Source organism: Armigeres subalbatus, chromosome 3 (genome assembly GCF_024139115.2).
Source record: "Armigeres subalbatus isolate Guangzhou_Male chromosome 3, GZ_Asu_2, whole genome shotgun sequence".
NCBI classification, from domain to species: domain Eukaryota; kingdom Metazoa; phylum Arthropoda; class Insecta; order Diptera; family Culicidae; genus Armigeres; species Armigeres subalbatus.
The window spans coordinates 396360311-396383367 of record NC_085141.1 but is presented as its reverse complement, the minus strand read 5'-3'; the positions used below and the strand labels follow the sequence as shown (position 1 = coordinate 396383367).

General features: G+C 41.5%; 2 protein-coding genes across 2 annotated transcripts in view; both read left to right on the top strand.

Annotated features, from left to right (window-relative positions):
- LOC134226886 (NHL repeat-containing protein 2) overlaps positions 1-23057 on the top strand; it is a 333703-nt gene that overhangs the window by 266925 nt on the left and 43721 nt on the right. The gene's annotated exons all lie outside the window — the stretch shown is intronic.
- Positions 643-10898, top strand: LOC134226878 (F-box/LRR-repeat protein 20-like). The gene is made up of 3 exons (XM_062707950.1): positions 643-827; positions 885-1537; positions 9910-10898. The coding sequence occupies exons 1-3, from the start codon at positions 769-771 to the stop codon at positions 9969-9971; spliced, it is 774 nt and encodes a 257-aa protein (XP_062563934.1). The 5' UTR covers positions 643-768; the 3' UTR covers positions 9972-10898.

The window sequence follows — 23057 nt, the reverse complement described above, 5'->3', positions numbered from 1 at the left end:
CGATTTTCACCATTTGAGTCAGTCACATCATAAAATATGTTATAAACCCGCCGAAGATTAACAAACAGAATTCCTGATACGATACGGTTACGAATACTGGTAAGTAAAAAAAGATTTGGTATCGTGCTGAAAATAGTCTTTTGCTAGTTTTGAATATAATATTATTGCAATTAGGCTCTTGGGAATCGTTCACAAATTACGTACCGCTAAAGGGGGAAGGAAGGGGTTACGGTTCATACAAATAACTTGAAATGTCCTTATTACGAGGGGCAGGTGGTCTAAAATTACTCAAATTTGCGTTAAGAAATTTATAAACGGCCCCTAGCCGAAAATTTTTAAGAACATGAACGCACAGTTCGTTGTTGAACATAACTCCATGCGAGAAAATTGCAAGCATATATGTACATATTACATTACACGAAAAAATGTACAATATATGTACAATGTACAATATATATATATATATATATATATATATATATATATATATATAATATGTTAAATTTCAAAATAAAGTGAAACGATAAATTTAGCATAATTTTAGTAAACTGAATACTTCAGCCCATAGTGGTATATGAAAGCCCCTTATGCAAAAACGAGATCTCACCGATCTCACGACTCTCACTGCCAGTGAGAGTTTATTTACAAACAACGCGATATAATATCCCTGAAAATTAATTTTGTTCAAAATTTTGTGAACATAAAAATGATTTATATCCAGTAGAAAAGAAATCATTGCTCCAAAAATCCATCGGAATCAATAACAACATGAACGAGACAACTTGTGATAATCGACTGAAGAAGCAGCCATCATCGTTATACAATACGTGAGTATTTTTAATATTATCTATGCATTATCAAAAAAACTAATAAAGTATCTTTAGGTGTATTCGATACGTTGCACGAAATTTAAAAAAGTACAAGCACATCGAGTATTTGGAAGTGTTACCACCGTTGATCAAGAATGCCCTGGTTCTTAACGTAACTCGAGTTCACGGGGGCTTCCAGGATGACGAACTTCTGGAAATGCTGCTGAATATCACCCTCACTCGGATAAATCTGTCCAGTTCGACCATAACCGATAGGACATTGCTTTCGCTGGCCGAAAAATGTCCAAACCTTAAGAGCCTTACACTGACCCAGGGAGATTACCGATTCAGCCGTCGCGGACTGGAGACAGTCGTCCGACAGCTGAAACATCTGCAGCAGCTTTCAGTCCGGAACTGTACGCTGGTGGATGACGAACTGGTAGCCCTGTTGGCCCAGAACTGTCCCCGGCTGGATCTGATGGACTTTGAGTGCTGCGCGAACGTGACGGACCGGTCGGCCGATTCGATCAAACGACTCAAGCTGACTAAGCTGAACCTTTCGAGGACGCGCATTTCGGACCAATTCTTGATGGCGATCGCCAACGCGGAGTGCGGTTGCTCGTTGGAGGACCTTAACGTCGGCCACTGTAGGATTACGGGTGCGGGCCTGGGGAGACTGCCTTGGGATACGATCAAGTACATCGGATTTGAGGGATGCGAGATAGATGGTGAGTGGAAGCTTTTATCAAACTTGTTCTATTTTTCATTATTATTATCTTTATTACCAAGATTTTCATTATTTTTTTGTATAAAAGTAAATTTTAGAAACTTGGGTCCAATCCAGTTGTACACACATACACCTGTGTTCAGTGCTATTATTTTGAACAATTTGAACAATTGGTGCGTAATTTTTGAACGCGTCATTCGAAAAAAAAATGATACTTAGTATGTTTAAATTTCAATATATTTGTAGTTCACAGCCAAAATTTCAGCTCAAACGGTCATCGGGGTACAAAGTTACAGCTTGTCAAATTTGACCATTTTGTATGAAAAACGGCTTCCGCTGCTATTATTCTGAACACAGGTGTACATGCAATGCTCCTAGCATTCCTTACATCACATAAAATTCTCATACAGACCCCATTCACACTAAAAATAAATTTGTATCTAATTAAATTTTGTTTATTTTATTGGACACGAAAACCTGTTAGAGGTTCACTTTGTATCAGGTCAAGAATGAGATCGCAGAATTCGTAGAAACTGCACCGAAATCTCAACAGCATAGAACTGTTCAGTAAATAATTTTACAAATTTTCGGTGATGTTGACAGTTAAACAATGGAAAATATTGTAGAAAATCTGTGAAATAATTATTGAACTGGTAACACATTCAAATTTTTATGTTGACAAAATCACATTCGCCCATTCTGTAAGGCAGCAGGAACTGTGTCCAAGGCAAGGGCCTCATACGCCTGTCACTGGCGAACAAAGCTCGTGTACTCTGCATCGAAGCTTAGAACCGGTGTTAGGGCGCAATCGTTAATGTGAACGTTTTTATATTCGGTTAGTTACTGCAAATAAATTCTTTTTCGAGTCCCTATAATCAAGCAGGTATCTCAAGCATACCACATCGTTATATTGATGCATGATTGAGTGTTTAATTTTGATAAAATATCGAAAACAAAAGTGTGCATAAAAATTGCCTCGCCATAACATAAAGGTGGTAGAGAATTAACACTGTTGTTTACAGTTTAGAACCAATGTCGCACATGTTGGGGTAGGGATTCAGTGCTCCGCCTTCTCCCCCTGGTCCATGGCACATAACATATAGGCATCTTCAAGCGATGGAATGCAAACCTCACTAACAACTCGCCTAAGACAGAGCAGCATCGCATGCTTTGCTGTCTCTTTCTTTCACCTTGGATATACGGGAGCGCCGTTCGTCGATTGTTGCTACACAAATAGCCTACTTTGAAACTTGCAGTTTGTTCTATGATGCCTATCTGTTTTGTGTCCAAAGGCTTGACAGGATTTGACGACCCCTCCCCAGGCTACTGTGAGTTATGGAGCTTGCCTGTAGGATGTGATGTGTTGGGTTTTGACAAAAGATATTTTAGTTACAAGATAAAGATTGTCGCTGTCGTCGCTGTCCGGAACATATTTGCTGGCGAGGATAGGGTGCTAAATGCTAAATGAAGAAAAAATACATACGAATTGACAGTTCGGTACCCAAGAAGCTTCGAACAGCAGAACAAAGGGAACCGCAGCGACAATCTTTATCTTATAACAAAAGTATCTTTCGGTTTGACAGTCTGGTTTTTCAAACTTCTATAAAAAAAAACATCAATCCACCTAGCGTTGGTGGTGCCTTTCTCGCGAATTAAAAAAAAAATAAGAAAAACACATAAGAGAGGTCGAAATGGCACTTCAGCGGGATAGATTTTACTTTTTCCATCAATTCATATCCATTTGCGGTCATTTTGCTGCAATCTGTGGATTTTTTTTTTTTTTAATTTTTTTCCCAAGAGGGGATTTATGGCAAAAAAACAATGTTTTTTTTAATAACTTTGGAACGCAATGACCGATCGGGCCAATTTTCAATAGGAAACAACTAGACCGCAATTCCGAGCAAATCGGAGTGTCAAGTGTCTCACACTTTTGTACACACACACACAGACAACGGGCTGCGAAATGGTGAGTTGACATCTGGGAAGGAGCGACCTACACAGCTCTGGTCCTCACAAGTTCCAATCTCACGCTTCCACGGGTCTTCCGATGACAATCGACGCCAGCTAAGGGTTTTGTGCTTAGCTGGTAGTGCAGCCTGGGCACTGTTGTCCTTCTGACATCAGCTAGAGTGAATGGGTGCGACCAAGGGGAATATCGTATCTAACCCCTAATCCCAAGGCGTTAAGCGACCCGTGTCGAGGGGATGCATGGCCAGGGGGTGAAATAATGAGCTAGGCCTTTAACGGAGCCTGTGGGGTACCTGGGCACCCCCACAGTAATTGTCCCTTACCGCGTCATGCTGGGCTCTGGCGTGGTGGACCTCTTTTCCCGAGCAACTCGTGGGACCAAAATGGAAAACCAAGTCAATTCTTCAATTAGTGGTAGTATTGTAGGCGACAACCCCTTCGCAAGAGGTGGGTTGTTCAGCTCTCCGCCTAGGAGGCCAGAGGCAATAGTCGGCAGCACAGTGCGCAGCGCCAGCGTGGGTCACTCAACCTTCCTCTCGGCTAAAAAAACGCCGGTAGGGGTTATTGACGGCCCATGGCTTGTGGAGGCGATGAACCGCAAACGCAATGGGCTTTCGGCCTTCGATGTGGCGACCTCAAGGACCTCAAGAGGAGCCTGCAGAAACTTCGAAAATCGATGCTGGACGCCAAGCTGGAGAGGGCGGTCGGGACGGCCAAGTGTTTCATTCATTTATTTAGTTAACATCTAAACAGATAACACTGAATCAACAATTTGACGCCACAATGCACGGTTCGAGGCCGCATCTCTCCATCCTCGGATACGCCCCACGCTCGTCAAGTCGTTCTGCACCTGGTCTGCCCATCTCGCTCGCTGCGCTCTACGCCGTCTCGTACCTGCCGGATCGGAAGCAAACACCATCTTTGTAGGGTTGCTGTCCGGCATTCTTGCAACATGTCCTGCCCATCGTACCCTTCCGGCTTTAGGTACCTTCTGGATACTGGGTTCGCCGTAGAGTTGGGCGAGCTCATGGTTCATTCTTCGCCGCCACACACCGTCTTCTTGCACACCGCCAAAGATGGTCCTAAGTACCCGTCTCTCGAATACTCCGAGTGCTTGCAAGTCCTCCTCGAGCATTGTCCATGTTTCATGTCCGTAGAGGACAACCGGTCTTATTAACGTCTTGTACATGATACATTTGGTGCGGTGGCGAATCTTTTTCGACCGCAGTTTCTTCTGGAGCCCGTAGTAGGCCCGACTTCCACAGATGATGCGCCTTCGTATTTCACGACTAACGTTGTTGTCAGCCGTTAGCAAGGATCCGAGGTAGACGAATTCCTCGACCATCTCGAAGGTATCCCCGTCTATCGTAACACTGCTTCCCAGGCGGGCCCTGTCGCGCTCGGTTCCGCCCGCAAGCATGTACTTCGTCTTTGACGCATTCACCACCAGTCCAACTTTTGTTGCTTCACGTTTCAGGCGGGTATACAGTTCTGCCACCTTTGCAAATGTTCGGCCGACAATGTCCATGTCATCCGCGAAGCAAATAAATTGACTGGATCTGTTGAAAATCGTACCCCGGCTGTTACACCCGGCTCTCCGCATGACACCTTCTAGCGCAATGTTGAACAACAGGCACGAAAGTCCATCACCTTGTCTTAGTCCCCGGCGCGATTCGAACAAACTGGAGTGTTCGCCTGAAATCTTCACACAGTTTTGCACACCATCCACCGTTGCTTTGATCAGTCTGGTAAGCTTCCCAGGGAAGCTGTTCTCGTCCATAATTTTCCATAGCTCTACGCGGTCTATACTGTCGTATGCCGCCTTGAAATCAACGAACAGATGGTGCGTTGGGACCTGGTATTCACGGCATTTTTGAAGGATTTGCCGTACAGTAAAGATCTGGTCCGTTGTCGAGCGGCCGTCAACGAAGCCGGCTTGATAACTTCCCACAAACTCGTTCACTAATGGTGACAGACGACGGAAGATGATCTGGGATATCACTTTGTAGGCGGCATTAAGGATGGTGATCGCTCGAAAGTTCTCACACTCCAGTTTGTCGCCTTTCTTGTAGATGGGGCATATAACCCTTCCTTCCACTCCTCCGGTAGCTGTTCGGTTTCCCAGATTCTGACTATCAGTTTATGCAGGCAAGTGGCCAGCTTTTCCGGGCCCATCTTGATGAGCTCAGCTCCGATACCATCCTTACCAGCGGCTTTGTTGGTCTTTAGCTGTTGAATGGCATCCTTAACTTCCCTCAAGGTGGGGGCTGGTTGGCTTCCATCGTCCGCTGAACTGACGTAGTCATCTCCTCCGCTGCCTTGACTTTCACTGCCTGTACTCTCAGCGCCATTCAGATGTTCCACGTAGTGCTGCTTCCACCTTTCGATCACCACACGTTCGTCCGTCAAGATGCTCCCATCCTTGTCCCGGCACATTTCGGCTCGCGGCACGAAGCCTTTGCGGGATGCGTTGAGCTTCTGATAGAACTTGCGTGTTTCTTGAGAACGGCACAGCTGTTCCATCTCCTCGCACTTCGCTTCTTCCATGCGGCGTTTCTTCTCCTGAAAAAGGCGGGTCTGCTGTCTCCGCTTCCGTCTATAACGTTCCACGTTCTGCCGGGTACCTTGCTGCAGCGCGACCGCCCGCGCTGCGTCCTTCTCCTCCAGAATCTGTCTGCACTCTTCGTCCGTTCCGTCGACCTCGACCCATATACCCGACGTTGTTCTCCGCTGCGTCGTTAATGGCTGCTTTGACTGTATTCCAGCAGTCCTCAAGAGGGGCCCCATCGAGCTCACCCTCTTCCGGCAACGCTGCCTCGAGATGCTGCGCGTATGCAGTGGCGACATCAGGTTGCTTCAGTCGCTCTAGGTCGTACCGCGGCGGTCGTCGGTACCGAACATTGTTGATGACTGATAGTTTTGGGCGCAGTTTAACCATCACCAGATTGTGGTCAGAGTCGATGTTAGCGCCACGATATGTCCTGACGTCGATAATGTCGGAGAAGTGCCGTCCATCAATCAGAACGTGGTCGATTTGTGATTCTGTCTGCAGTGGTGATCTCCAGGTGTACCGATACGGGAGGCTGTGTTGGAAGTAGGTGCTGCGAATGGCCATATTCTTGGAGGCGGCGAAATCAATTAGTCGTAGGCCGTTTTCGTTCGTCAGCCGGTGAGCGCTGAACTTTCCAATAGTCGGTCTAAACTCCTCCTCTTGGCCAACCTGAGCGTTCAAATCTCCTATGATGATTTTGACGTCGTGGCTTGGGCAGCTGTCGTACTCACGTTCCAGCTGCGCGTAGAATGCGTCCTTATCATCATCAGTGCTTCCGGAGTGTGGGCTATGGACGTTGATTATGCTGAAGTTGAAGAACCGGCCTTTGATCCTCAACCTGCACATTCTTTCATTGATCGGCCACCACCCGATCACGCGCCTTTGCATATCGCCCATCACTATGAAAGCTGTTTCCAATCGCTAGTCCTTTTTCATCGCAGTGGTCTTCGCCGATGGTTCCGGTCCGTACTCTCTTGTTGATTGTTCGTTGCTTATGATTTTAAAGGCTGGCTTGCAGGGCCTGACACCAAACCCCCTAAATTTCCGGAGGACCATTCCTCCTTATTTCCGGTGGACCATGGTGCACAGTTTCACTTAGAGTCCCTCGCTGGCACTCGGACGATGATCAGCCGCCCCTAACATGGAGAACAGACGCTGTTGTGAGCCGATCCTGACATGGAGAACAGACGCTCAATAAGATTTGCACCTCCGGAGAGGTGCAGCATACGTCAGCATACGACCATAGTTCTCACCGGGGTTGGTTACCCGATCTTCCCTAAGGTTGCTCGTATCCCGGCCAGCACCGCGGGGAGGTAGGGATAGGAGTTGCTGGGTAAGAGGCTAAGGACCGCGAGATGGGGTCTATTTTATTCCTTCAGGTACGCGAAGTACCAATGGTACGCTTTACCCAGCATTTGCCGTGCCGGCCAAGTGTAAACCCGTGAAATCGGTGGAGTCGAGGTCTACCCAGACTGAGGCCCAAGGATTCGCGGACTCGGGCAAGGTCGAATCGACCGAAGGCGTGCCAGTGAAGACTGTGGTACCAAAATCTACCCAGACTGAGGCTCAAGTATTTGCGGGTACGTCGTGGGTGACTGCTCCAACGGAGCAGACACAAAAACGGGGGAGACAGTCTCCAGAGGATGAGCTCCCTGGGGGCCGCTCCAAAACGCGGAGGGTTACTACCCCGAACAAGGGTAGTGGGGCTGGGAAGCTGAACCCCGGCCAGGTGCCTCCAAAACCGGGGGAGGAAGGACCTGGAAAGGTCCGTCCACTCAGGAAAGACGGTGGTAAGGGGTTACGGGAGGCTGAAAGTTCTCAGCCGCACCAGAACAGGGGAATAGAGGGGGATGACGCCTTCTGGACCCTGGTCAAGAACAAGAGGAAACCGAAGACGTCAAGGGCCGAAAAGAAGGCCCAGGCGAATGAGAGTTGCAAGAAGTCTAGGGTAGGCGCCAATCGCTCCAGGGGCGATGCCCTAGTCATCACGGCGGACGAGGCTAAGTACTCGGACGTTTTGAAGGCGATGAGGAGTGACGTCAAGCTCGGTGAATTCGGCGCCAACGTACGTCGAATAAGACGTACCCGGATGGGCGAGATGATCCTCGAGCTGAAGCGGGGCGTCTCGCAAAAGAGTGCCGCCTACAAGAAGTTGGCGGAGGAAGTTCTAGGCGAGACGGTCAAGGTGAGGGCACTCACTACGGAGGTGAATCTAAGGGTTAAAGAGCTGGACGAGATCACCGAAGTCGAAGAGCTCGTCACGGCACTGCGGCGACAGTGTGAAGTGGAGACGCCCACCGCAGCCGTTCGGCTACGGAAAGGTCCGGCAGGGACACAGGTAGCATTGGTTCGGCTATCTGCAGCGGACGCCTCCAAGGTAGTCAAGTTAGGGAGCGTCAAGGTGGAATGGTCGGTATGCCCTGTGGGCATATACGAGCAACCCGAAGTTTGCTTCAAGTGCCTGGAACCGGGGCACAAGCAATGGGACTGCAAAGGCCCTGACAGAAGCAATCTCTGCCGACGCTGCGGATTGGAGGGACATAAGGCACAATGCTGCACGAACCCTCCCAAATGTTTGATTTGTTCCAGCAAAGCTGTGAACAGCAAGCACCCCATGGGGGGTTCGATGTGCCCGGCGTTTAAGCGTGCTGCAAAATCAAAGTGCAGGTAACGCAGCTGGCTTGATCGGCCTCGCCCGAGTGTTTGGTGTGCGCAGGTTTAGAGGAAACGGCGGAACACGTGTTGTTCGTGTGCTCACGTTTTCGCGCAATGCGTGACCACATGCTTGACACATGTGGTCTGGACACTACCCCGGACAACGTAGTTCGGAGGATGTGTAAAGATGAAGTTGGCTAGAACGCCGTTTTATCGGCTATCGCCCAAATCGTCTGGGAGCTACACAGAAGGTGGCGCGTGGACTCAAGGATGGCTAGTTCAGGCGCAAATAAGAGGTGGTCCAAGGGATCGGAGTCGGCTTCATGGGTCATACCGGTGGTCATGCTCTGAGGTCGAACTCGATTCTTTTATCCAACAAGTGGCCGCGCGAAGAACAACATGGTGTCGTCGCTTTCGCGGCGTCGGTCAACCGGGCGGGTTCCGAGCCCGAGGACGGAAAGGGGTCCTCGTCAAGGCTGGGGCAGGCGTAGGCACTGCGTCGGCAAGTCCCTCTGACGAATAGGCCCTATCGCAGAAAGGTCAATTCGGGGTGCACGCGGCATCATCATTCTTGATACCAGTCGTGCAGAGGGAAGCAGGCGCGAAGTCGACCCTTCCCACCTTCCGAGGAAACAGGGCGTGGTAAGGCCACCTGGAAAGCCGGCAACGCGCTGGCACGATACCATGGTGTTCTTCTAAAAAAGCGAGTTACGATGTTCGCTGCTGCAAGGATACGCAGCTAACCTCGAGGGTGCGTTGTGCACTGGCCCCCCTTTGAAGCATTACTTTCTGGTTGTACCGAAGGGACTATGGGCTTGGCGGCAATGGAAACGGATTAGCGGGTCGGGGATGTAGTCCTGCCTCCCTCGATGATCCCTAACCCCGCACTTCCTGGTCAACCCAGGATGTCTGTTGAGCAGATTCCCCTCCATTGCTTAGGAAGAAAAAAAAACACACACACACAAACGCGCGCGCGCGTTTGTTTGAGCCTCTATAAAAAGTTCGAGTATACTAGGTATATATATATATATATATATATATATATATATATATATATATAAAACGTGACAGAGGGGCGTGAGGGATCTAGAAATGTCAAAAAGTAGTGGACGTCATATTTGAATCGCGCCTTTTGGCACAACGTACAACTTTGTTGTACGAGATAGGCAAAACTAATCGTATATATATTCTTTCCACAGATCTTGACTTCATAGGAATGAACAAAAACCTCAAGTACATACAATGGACTATATCCAATTGATGGATATTTCGCCACGCACAGTGGACATGCAATATTTAACTATCGTGTAAGTTTCAGAGACATATATATTTCTACATAAGTCGCATTCTCAACGGTCAGACGGTCAAAGATTAACTAGAAGTTTTTATCTGATAACGATAAATCTTTAATTTTGAATGCACCCTGATATGGAACCCTTTAAAAGCAATTACTATTTACCTAAATATGTACCATCCACGGTATTTTATCGATAAATTTAAAGTGTGATTCAAATTTCATGATCAGAGAACTACTTAATATTAACGACTTAGAGTATAATACTAGCACATACTTTAGAATTATTTATTGAAGACGAGTTTTGCAATACAAATGTAAATAAGATCATCGAAAGCTCTGAACGACTTTTTAACAAATTGCCTATTTGAAACACGGAACAATTTATATTAACTAAACAAACTAATTTTTGCTATGTATTATGTTTTAGACGCTTTTAACCATGTGAGGACCAAATTCACTTTTCACCTCTCTCAAAATTTGTTTTCATTTATTTGTATCGGAAAAATGTTATATCTTTAGTTTTAGGAAACACCAATCTATTCAATCAATGTCTATTCTATCCTCGTCCCTATGACCTTCTCCAAATAACATTTTAGGAATCCCCTTAAATCACATGTTGCCCTTGAATAGCGTTTAGCTGCGCCAGATGAATAAAAGTACACACCAGAATAGCTAAACAAATTTTAAACGATCTTATAACAAAATAAACTAAACGAACACGCATACTACTAGACACAATACAGTCACGGACCATTCCTAAGTCGCCCTAACAATAGCGACGAGTGAAAAAACTCAACTAGAGCAAAGTAATTTATAACCTAGTACAGAAGTAACAAAACTATTTCAACTCAATGTCAAACGGAAACAGAAGTTTTCGCATGGTGATGATTTTTTAAACAAAATAGCAAAAAATGATCAAATCAAAATGAACTATACGTTACGTAAATGGAATATAACCATAATGATTATCAATGCTGAACTACATAATTGCCTACATCCTTAGAACTAATGAATATTAAACCTAACATTGTTACGTCCCGTCTGTCTACTACTCCTAATTGTCTTAAGAACGAACACCATAAACAACTTACACACCTATCTGATATGTATTTGCTGTCCTAATGATAAAAGAAGTTCAATTATTCTACTTTTAATAATAATACACAATTCTCTACCTAGCATTAATCCGCATGAATATGCTCTATTATAAATAATTGAACTATGTAGAAAGACGAAATACTGCACAAAAGTGACAGAAAAACGTAGCCTCAAATTTCGCATGGATATATAGGACAGATATGCTGACTTGATACGCATAACTGTCCCATGTACAAAAAAAATCCCAGCAAACATGGGACAAATTTGCGTATGACGGCAGTATGCACATACCACTTTTTTGTATGAATTGAAATTTTTTCCACTTGTATTAGAGTTTTTCGGCAATAGGTTTAAACATTTTTGGTTATCTTTTAAAGCGACTTGGACATTCATTTGTGCGTCAGCGTTTCAAAACGCAATCACGAGTAGATGCCTTTTCCGAGTATAAAAATATTTCAAGAAAAAAAAAATATGGTCCGGAGCTTCGTAACCACCTTTGAATATTAGCCCGAACTATTTTACCCCTAAGAACGAATGGATACAAGTGATAATAAGCTTTTTTTAAAATTTTGTTGAAAATAACTGAACCAAACTAAATTCCGAACACATTTAGAATGAATTACAATATAAATAAATATCATCAACTATCACTTAAAAGCTACTACAATACAAGTTCCGGATACCGTCATCCCAACTAACATTTAATGTCAATGTAAATGTTATTTCAACTCGTCTATACGGCTTCAAGCTGAATATGTGTGCTATACATATGATCAAGAACTTCTATTCAATGCTTTTACCAGCAAATCTGGCGAATCTATTCAGCTGTTTTTGGCGTGCCTGCACAACTACTTTACAGCATGTTACACAATTTTTTCTCAATCTTTATTAAACCATTTAGTAATATAATTCGCTTCAATGGCGCTTATTCAGATTTTTTAAATCTGTTAAATAAGTTTTATACAGCCACTGAATTCATTTTGATTAAATATTATTTGAGAGGAGAGTAAATTTCGGAGTTTATTCAATGTTTTTTTGTGAAAACTCAAATATCAATTTTGTTGCTACCTAGATTCGAACTCCTGATCTCCTGATTCAATGGCCGCTGCTCTGTCATCACCGTCACTTTGACATATGTAAATAACAAAGAAAATTATGGATGTGCTCCTTCGCACACCCTATAGGTTGTTTTACTAACGCAATTTTCAGATTCATGCTGTATAAACGTTAGATAGAGGCACACATGCTGCTTTCAGCACATAAGCTTAAAAAGTATGCTTTCAGCATTATTTCAACCATTATTCAAACATCTGTCAGCATGTTCTGTGGGCTAACTTTTATGCATCATCAATCGCTGAAACTGTTTTTAGGCAACATTTTCTCGATCTGTATAGATGTTACTCTGCTGCTAATCGTTTAACAGTAGCCGTCAACTTCATCCGTCGCTTCTAAATGGCTTGTTTTTTTACACTATCTGCTAGCATTAATGACAGCACTTTGTCAGTTGCTATAAAAGCAGGTGAATACCTTTGTAGCTGCGTTACAGAAATCAATAGCTCATACACAGCTCCGGCAACAAAAATCAAATGTAAACATTGCGGTTTTGACGTTCCATACTGATAAGCTATTAAAAGGAGCAGTATAAGGTTTACTTAAACGTTGTGTAATCTTCAAAGATACAGAAGTTGCCTAAAAGCTTCGTTAGTTCATTTATAGCGCCATTACGCTATATTGTTAGTGCTATAACAAGAACGAAAACATTTTCATTGTGAATGCTACTCACCGTAATATAGGAAGTTGTTAACAAGCAACTTAATTACATACATGAGCTCTTAACCGATAAGCTTTGTTGCTAATTCAGACAGAGCTGTTATATGACTATATGAAAGCTGCATAAACGTTAAAAGATGAAATATATTCGGCACAAACTGACTAGCTGATAGATATTTGGGTAATAGTCGAGTTGAAGTTTAAGGGATTATTTGCGGAGGCTTTTCTTTTATTCAGCATTGGCTGCTTTTATTCAAATATTATACAGCCAAAGGCTAGAAGTTGAAGCTTTTAGCACCAAAATTGTTAGTTGGGATCTGCTCTTACTCTGCGCATTTCCTAAACATAACATGAAACTCTACGATGAACCAATGATGAGGGTTGGTAAGGTGTCAAGGTGTGAGAATGGGTCAAGCTGTTATTCAGTGTCAGAATCGTTCAAATAGGTATCATATAATAAATCAGTTTTCTGTTACCTATTTGAGAAACCTAAATCCATTACAGATTCTGCAACTCGATGTGCATATGCACAACATGTGAAAGATTTACTTCAAAAAATGTGTTGAAGGTAACCACTTCTTTCGGTGAGGTTTGAACCCACGACCCAGTACGCTAGACAGCTGCTTTCCCTACCAAACATTAAATCCGTTCCCCAGCGGTTCCAAATTGATAATTCTTGCCTCCTTGAGATCCAAACGCTGACCCACTGTCCCGGCGGTGACAGTATCTAAAATGTATCTGAATAAATTGGAATATGCGCAGATAATTATAATAATTAATAAATAACATTTGATCTGACAGGATCTGACGATTGATGTAACTTCAGGTATCATGGCAATTTTGTCCTACACTTAAAGCAAAAAAAAACAGCTCTTTAATTTCGCACCATTTAAACGTATTTATTTATTGTACGTTTCAATGGTGCAAAACAGAAGGGTGCAACTAATGGAATTTTCTTAATTTATGAATTTGTTACAATATACCCGCCATGACCATACGGAGGCGAAAACTTCAGAGTTTGGCAAGTGGCAATGCAATGGCGTAAAGCAATTTTAGATTGGAATCACATTGAGGAAACTAAACCATCCTTGATTTTGCACTTACTGTATTGATTGAATGTAAAAATATCTTTTTTTTGGTTAATGTGCAGGATGAGCTTGCAGTATAGTATAATAGTGTTTAAAATTTTCAAACAATTTAGTAATAATTATAATTAATACGAACAATGTGAAATAAATTCGCCGTGATATTTTATTTTTTACTGTTGATTATAAAATTTCTCAATATAAATACAAATTTGATCAATCAAAATTCAATTTAATAACAGAAAAATATCGTATAACAATACTATTCAAAAACGTTTTAGAAACACCACAATGAAATGCAAGAATTTGGATACCGGAGTATGCCTATTGACATAGTTTGCACTTTAGGTGTGTATACTTTTTAAGATAATTCTGGATTATTGCTTTATTAGAAAGACTGTTCAAATTATACATATAGCAATAAATCTCACTTGATTATGTATTTTTCAAAGCACCAAATAGTAAACTTAAAAATCGTACTCGTTTTTCTTTTTGTGTATTTTTGTGTCACTTAAGGTCACTCCTGACGGAATCCAAGATTAAAAGTGCTCGCGTTTTCGGGGGCACACCACTCGATACGGAAGCAACGCAAAACTGTCATTTTTATTATTTCACGCATGCTGCGACGCAGCAAAGCTAAATCAACAAAAATGACAGTTGTGCGCCGCCTCTGAATCGAGTGGTGTGCCCCCGAAAACGCGAGCACTTTTAATCTTGGATTCCGTCAGGAGTGACCTTAAAATAGCTGAATCTTAATGAACAAGTAAATGCACCCGGTCCAAAACAAGACGTATATTTAGCAAGTATACCGAAAGGCATTATTTAAGAACACGAATTTTATATGTTTCACAAAAATTTCGATAGCATAGAAGAATTCGGCACGACACACTTGGAATGAATAACAATTACAAATCTCTTTCGCTTTTCTTTATGTCACTAAATCATACAAACAATTTAAACTTTATTGAGCGTCATAATATGAATCGCCATAGATGATAAGGAAATATTTATTTAGATCACTAAATCAAAAAATGAAGGCACAGTGTGTTCCAAAATAATCACACTAAAAACTAATAAACCCAGTGTAACCACCAATAAAAATAATTAGGTAGCGCTAAGATGAATGTACTTACTATGATCGATGACAAAAGCCCTATATTTTAACCAATCACTATAAATTGTTATTCAGGGTCTGTCTCATTTGAAGAATTAAACTTAAAAGTGACAGTTCGAAAATTAGCAAATAACCCGGTCATAAGAATAGCTGGTGCTACCCAGCAATTCCAATAAGACATCGATGCAAAATGATTCGATATCTGTCAAAAGAAATCTTGCTCTGCGAGCAGGGTTATTCGATAATTATTGAAATGTCACTTTTAAGTTTAATTTCAGTTTAATTCTCCAAATGAGACAGACCCTCAGGGTCTGTCTCATTTGGAGAATTAAACTTAAAAGTGACAGTTCGAAAATTAAAAAATCAACCCGTTATAAGAATGGCTGATGCTACCCAGCAATTCCAATAGGACATCGATGGAAAATGATTCGATATCTGTCAAAAGTAATCTTGCTCTGCGAGCAGGGTTATTTGGTAATTATTGAGATGTCACTTTTAAGTTTAATTTCAGTTTAATTATCCAATTGAGACAGAGCCTCAGTCGTTTAGTGTAAGCTGGGATTGTTTCAAATTATTGTGGAAAAAATGTTTCAATTGCTTCTCGGATTCGGCTGCGAGAAAGCATAGGGTAGGATGGGACAAGATGGGTCACCTAAGGCGAACCCTCAATGTCTCAAAAAAGAAACATTTTAATTTAGCTTTTCAACGTGAATCTATAAAAAATAGCTCATAATCTGTAAGCCAGGGGATGAAATTTAAAAAAAATCTACTTTTTATTTCTATTTTTCTGTCAATCAAAAAATGCCGGGCAAGATGGGTCACCTTTAAATTATGCAATTAATATTGTTTTTATTCACAACATTAAATTACACACAGATAAATAAGTTTATTGCCAATGATTATTTTGTCACCGGAAAAGCCAATTAAAACCACAAATAAGTTTCCACGGTGATTAAACCCCAGTCAGTAATTTTGTAAATTACCTAAGAAATTCTTCCAGGAATTCCTTCGCAAGTTCACCCAGAAATTACTTCAGCCATTCAATCAAAAATTCCTTCAGGAATCGCATAGCAAATTCCTCCAGGATTCCTTTGAAAATTTCTCCATAGATTCCATCGGCAAATCCTCCGGAAACGATTACAGAAATTCCCTCAAAGAAGGAACTTTAAGAATTGCTTCAGATTTTCCCTTAGAACTTCCTCCAGGATTTCATTTGAAAATTTCTTTGCAAAAACTTTAGAAAACATCTCAAGGAATGGTTCCGGAAATTGCTTTAGAGATGCATTTGGTGATTTCTTTACGTTTTTTTTTAATTATTTTTTTGGAAATTTGGTTGAAAATTCTTTCGAATTTTATGTCAGCTATTTTTTTAAAAAGAAACTTAGGAAATCCTCTTAAGGAATTGTTCCGGAAATATGTTTGAAAATTTCCTAAGGAATTCCTTCAGAACTTCTTGGGAAAACTCCTTCAGGAAATGTGTTGATGCAACAATATGAGATTGCTGGGTCCATGACGTTAGGCATAAGGACGTTAGACGTAATACTACCTTTTTTATATCGTGAGCTGTTTTTTGGGCATTTTATGCTTAACATCCTTTATGCCTAACGTACTCATTAGGGTGGTTCGAAAATCGATTTTGCTTTGTTTTCTTTTAGCCTGCGCTTGATGAGGAAGCGCCATAAACAGTATAACGAAAAAATAAATTTCCCCATACTAATTTGCATGTAAACTTGAAACGGCTTGTGCTAAATCAGTTTCTATCCAAATGAGCTCAAATTTTCAGAGGACACTCAGAACATGATTAAGAATCAGATGAGCACTGTGGAGCTAAATTGATTTTTTGAACCACCCTAGTACTCATGCCTAACGTCCTTATACCTGACACGGGGTATATCTGAGGTTACTATTGTAACGTGACCAATTTATAGTCAATTTATAGCTTATTCAGATAATGCCATTTATGATCATAAATATCATGATAAACAACAGCCTAATGCCATCCCTATACATTCATTTCTCTTTCTCCACTTTCACACGATATTTATTACGATAAATAATCTAATCGTAATCTGAGCTTATTGAAGCATATTTTGGCAGAATTATTTAAATAGTTACAGGGTTACAGCGCCACTAGCGTTCTATTTATTAATTTATTTATTTCGTCAACCGACGTAGACTAGTACAAATACATATACATGTTTTTGCCTTTCGCGTATACTAAGTATACGTAAAGGCTATATGATCGCTCCAAAAACAATCTTTTTATAGAAGGCCCGGAGACCCATAGTGTTATATACCGATCGACTCAGCTCGACGAATTGAGGTGATGTCTGTGTTTTTTTTTCTTCCTAAGCAATGGAGGGGGAATCTGCTCAACAGGCATCCTGGGTTGACCAGGAAGTGCGGGGTTAGGGATCACCGAGGGAGTCAGGACTACATCCCCGACCCACTAAACCGTTTCAATTGCCGCCAAGCTCATAGTCCCTTCGGTACAACCAGAAAGTAATGCTTCAAAGGGGGGCCAGTGCACAACGCACCCTGGTATCGTGCCAGCGCGTTGCCGGCTTTCCAGGTGGCCTTACCACGCCCTATGTCCTCGGAAGGTGGGAAGGGTCCACTTCGCGCCTGCTTCCCTCTGCACGACTGGTATCAAGAATGATGATGCCGCGTGCGCCCCAAATTGACCTTTCTGCGATAGGGCCTATTCGCCAGCATACAGAGGGACAGGTGCGTCTGTGTGTATGTGTATGTGTGTGTTTTTTTATTGGGTTATGACACTTTCGTCTGCACTTCCTCGCAAAACTGCTTGGAAACATTCATCATCTCCCCTTGCGGCCTGCTAGGAGGAATGGGCTCTGGGGATCACGCCTGCTAAGTTACCTTCCACAATTAGGTAATCTTGCTTCTATGGAAATTTGCTTCCAACGTGGTGGGAGGAAAAACCCTCGACTGAGGGAAAAAACCTCCTTTACTTGTTTTGTTACCTTGCTTCCCCTCGGACCGCAAGATAAACTATCTACTTCATGGATTCTACCATTCGAACTTTCCATCTTTCCATCCTATTCGTGTCTTTGCCTAAACTTCTCCAGTACTACCAATATGCTTTACTTCGGATAGATATGTGTGTGTATGTGTGTGTCATGTGTGTGTGTGGGAAATGTCATTTACATACAATATAAATAAAAGAGGGCCAAGATGGGCAGCAGGGACTATGTCCAAGGGCTTGACGATCCCTCCCCGGGCCATCTGCGAGTTGTGGGGCTTGCCTAGGATGTGGTGGGGTTTGACAGTGGGCCCTGTTAAACCTTTATAAAAAGCTGCATGTATCCGCAAGTAGGCCCCACCAAAGCGACCGCGTGCCGCTCAAAGCGCACAAGCCCAAGTCCTGATGTTAGGTGGGACGCTAAACAGCCCTGACACGACGGCCCTCCGACGAGACAGGAGGTTTGCGCAGGCCCTGGCCGGGAGGCCGCCTGGAAAACCAATCATTACGAACAATATAAGAGGGCCAAGATGGGAGCCTTGTTGAACTCCTGAAGTGACTTGAATGGGATTGGATTTCTTTCTATTAAATTTAATTATCTGTTGCCGGTCTGTGAGGTAAGATTCAAGCCATCTAAGGAGTCCTGGCTCAATTCCAATTTTTTGCAATTTGAAGAGTAACAATGGAATGTCAATGCGATCAAACGCCTTGCTAAAGTCAGTGTACAGAGCTTCCACGTAGTTACCATTATCCATCGCATGAAACGTATAATCAATGAATTCTATTAAATTTGTAGCGGTTGAGCGACCTTTAAAAAATCCGTGCTACAGTGAACGTTCGCTAATTGGGGTTTTTCTAGTTGGGGCGCTTTTTAGTTGGGGGTTTGCTAATTGGGGCGAAGCCCAATTAAAAAGCAGCTAAACGTCAGAATGTGATGTCAAAAACGCGTTGACGTTTTGTTTCCGTGTTTTCTGGCGCGTAAAATTTTCCTTTGTTCAAGGCAAAAAGTAAACAACATTGACGCTTGTCAAAACGCCCCAATTAGCGAACGGCATTCGCTAGTTGGGGCGAGGTCGTGCCCCAATTAGCGAACGATCCGATGTGCTTTACTACAGGTGTGGGCCAAACCCTAAAGTAGTATTTGTTCAACGAAAGTTCTCTCTTTTGAGAGAGAAACTCTCAGATGTCGCAAATTAATTGATTACTTCGATTAATCGATTCATCGTTGTAATAATCGATTAGTTTTGAACGATTATTATCCAACGATCAATCGATTCAATAATCGACAGGAATCGAGAGTAATCGATTAGTAGCTAATCGGTCAATCGGGAATTTAAGACATCTCTAGTCACGTCTGGCATACTCAGTACAATTTTTATAACAGACGTGACGTTTCATTCCGCCCACCCACTGTGGGTGGCAATGTTTACGTTATTTTTTCGACTACTACAGACATAGAGGACTTTGGCCCACACCTTTACTGAAGCACATCGCGAACGATCACTGTATTTATTTGTAATTCTGTTTTTAAGTTGTGAAAAGAATTTTTCATTAATAATAGATTCAAAAAGTTTGGGAATGCAAGAGATAATGGCTATTCCACGGTAATTACGAATGTCCGATTTTTTGCCCGATTTGAAGATGGGCACAAGGTAAGAGCTTTTCCATACCCTGGGAAAACTGCCGGATTCCAGTGACAATCTGAAGAGCCAAAATAAAGGTGCCGTTAGCTCTTTAGCCAGACTCTTCAAAAATACCGATGGAAAACCGTCAGGGCCAGAGCCTTTAGATGTAGGGTAGAATACGGCTTTGGCAGGGTGCGACATTTGTTGGCACCCTCAACAATATTTGCGTTTTCCAGCAAACATACACTATTTATGAACATAAATTTGATTCAATTACACAATTTCAAGTCTAGGCTTTCATTTGAATAAGTTGTTTGTTTAAAAGTAGCAAGATTTGACGAATTAATCACCGAAACAAATTTGCACACACGAAATCCTTGCCATTATTGCATTGCCCAAGAAAGCAGCAGACGAAAAGCAAACTGTTACTTACTTTTTTGGATCGCCTGTTTCTTCTCTTTATCGTGTATGATACGACAAATTAGGTACGTAAACTACTTTTTACACTTTATTACCACTTGATTATCACCACAAATAGCAAATTTATCCAATATTTGCTCTATGTTTCACTAAATAAAATCGGGACTGTTCGTTTTCTTTGACAGCAGCGCACTTCGGAATAGAGCGAGAGAATGTGTTTGTGAGCATATCAAACACACGCTAAAAAATACCACGCACAATTCCATGTGATTTGATTTTAGCAAAACTACGAACAAAATATCCGGCGTTGGCATTTATTTTAAAAAAGTGTTAGAATACAAATGCTTCTATTCAGATTTTTACTCAGACCATGAATTATATCAAAAGTGATAGCCACACCGTAGTATTTTAAGCCTTATGTGGCTGACAGAATCGTTTTCCTTTTGCAACTTTAATACTTTCCAAGCTCATCAAAAAAATCATAGAGTAGAGTGGGGCAAGAGTGCGCGTGGGGTAAGAGTACGTTTTCGATTTTTTGAAGTAATAAAAAAAGATAAACTAGCAGCACTGCTTCAGTTTGACAGGTATTCTGGCCAACTATTATCATGTGTAATTGTAAACGATTTGAATAAACAACAAGGGAGATATGGAGTTAGATAACTTTTTGGTCATTTTGTTAAAAATAATTGGATTTCCGCAACTAGTATTTCATTACCATATATACGTTCAATCAGGTGAACATTATACCATTTCGATAACCTATTGTAAAGAGTACTTTATGGTACAGAACACCAATCCGGTTGGTTTTCCAAGAAGTCAAAACCATTACTTGAATAATTTTTGGGACTGTGGGGTAAAAGTACGCAGGAACCGGTGGAGCAAGAGTACGCATATGAATTTTTAAATTATGATGTCAAACCCGTATCTCCGGTCGAAATAAGACTTCTTCCAAAGCGTAAAGATCCACAACTAAGAAAAAAGGGACAGAATTCGAAATTATCACAAGTTTTTAGGATAAGTTGAAGTAATTCGGTGTTAGAAAGGACTTAGCGAACAAAGCACTGAAGCGAAATAATGAAATTGTATTAGGACTTGTTGTACACCTAAACATAGTACGAAAACACAATTTCATCTAAATGATAATTTCATTTAATCAAAAGAAACATTCATAAATTACGCAACGTTTAGCTGGGAGGGGTTGCAAGATGTGTGACGATCCATATAATTTTTAGAGAATTCATACAAATAGTTTAAGATAGGGGGAGGCGTGATGAAATAGCCAAATTTTACGTTACGTGATTGGTGGACTTTCTTTAAGGAAAATGCCTTTGTATACGCCACGCGAAACCTGATATATATTTATTTATACCTCTGTAGTTTTTTGTATATATAAAAAACAATGGTTTTTCGTATGAAAGTGCACAGTTTTAGGACCCCCTCCCCCTTTAAGAGTTACGTAATCTTTAAACATTCCCTAATATATGCTCATTAAACATCAATTAAATGTTATTAACTCTTATTTGTGTTAATATATACTTAAAGCACATGATTGGATAAATGCGTACTCTTACCCCACCCAATGCGCACTTTTACCCCACCGGTGGGATAAGAGTGCGTTTTTCACTTGTCTTGCAATAAGGGTTCTACTAAAACGAATCTCAATAATTTCAATATTTTTTCCACTGGGTAACATAAAGGAAGAGTATATAAATCATCGACACAGATTTGATATGCAGAAGCTTGCTTCATAAGGGCCAAATGATCGATTGAAAACTAAGTGCGTACTCTTGCCCCACTCTACTCTAACCATTCCCGTTCCTACATAGCGCATTTCAGCCATAAATAATTGCCTACTTTCTGAGTATTATCAATTATTCAAATGTGAAACGTAGTGTACGAATGAGGTGGCTCCAGCTCAATCTTATGTGTATAGATTTGGTTTTACATAGTTTACGTCGTTGTACACAACCCCCATGATTATTTTGATGAAACAAACATATCATGTAAGGACCTTCAAATCTAAGGACCGTAAAGAGCATATTTGAAATTGGTTGATAGACTTTTGCTTACGCTTGAAGACTCTAAGGCCTCACAAAAGACAAAAGATGTAAATCTTGGCAGCGGACGAAAAGTATGTAAGTTCCCTTCTCCAAAATGGCCAACATTATTCAAATAGGTTAAAAATGGTAAAAGTTATGAAATTGTCAATATCTGGGTACACGGGTACCCTATCTGCCATTCACGTCTGTTTTTTGTTGGCCGCATAAGGGGTAACATTTGTTTTACAATGTGTTTAAATGTTTTTGCCTATCTTCCACATGACATAAAATTGATGCCAAGGCTAAAATTCATGTTTTGTTTTAAGCCAGTTTTGATAATTAATAAAAATTTCTTCCAAAATTGAGTGAAGCGAGATGAGCGTGCGGCCGATTATTATGAATGAATTTTACTACTAGAGGATATAAACAACCAGCATCTGGCACCAATACATTGTTAGTTTTCTACTTCCACGTCTAGTTGCTGAAGAAAGCAAAATCATTGCTGATAATAGAAATTGCTATGCCAATAGAAGAAACTTTGACCTATTACTTTATATTAAATTTATCAAGTTTGATATAAAAGATATTATATTAAGTGAACACCAATCATCAAAGGAAGAGCATACAAATGTATATCAGTTGAACTATACCTGTGTTTTAGTGTAATTATTCATTATTTTTATCATTCAATTTGGCGAATGTCTTAGACTGCCAAGAATAGGTATTTTCCCCTATCTATGTTTTTTAAAGCGTTTAGAATATCGTTTACCATGATCTGATTAACACCAATATCCCTAGCAAATTCTGGGACAGGCGAAAAAAAATCAAGGTCGCGATCTTGTTCCGAAAAGGTGGATGACGGAAAATTGTCTGATTTTAATTTTGATTTTACGTAATTGAAGAAGTTCTTTGGGCA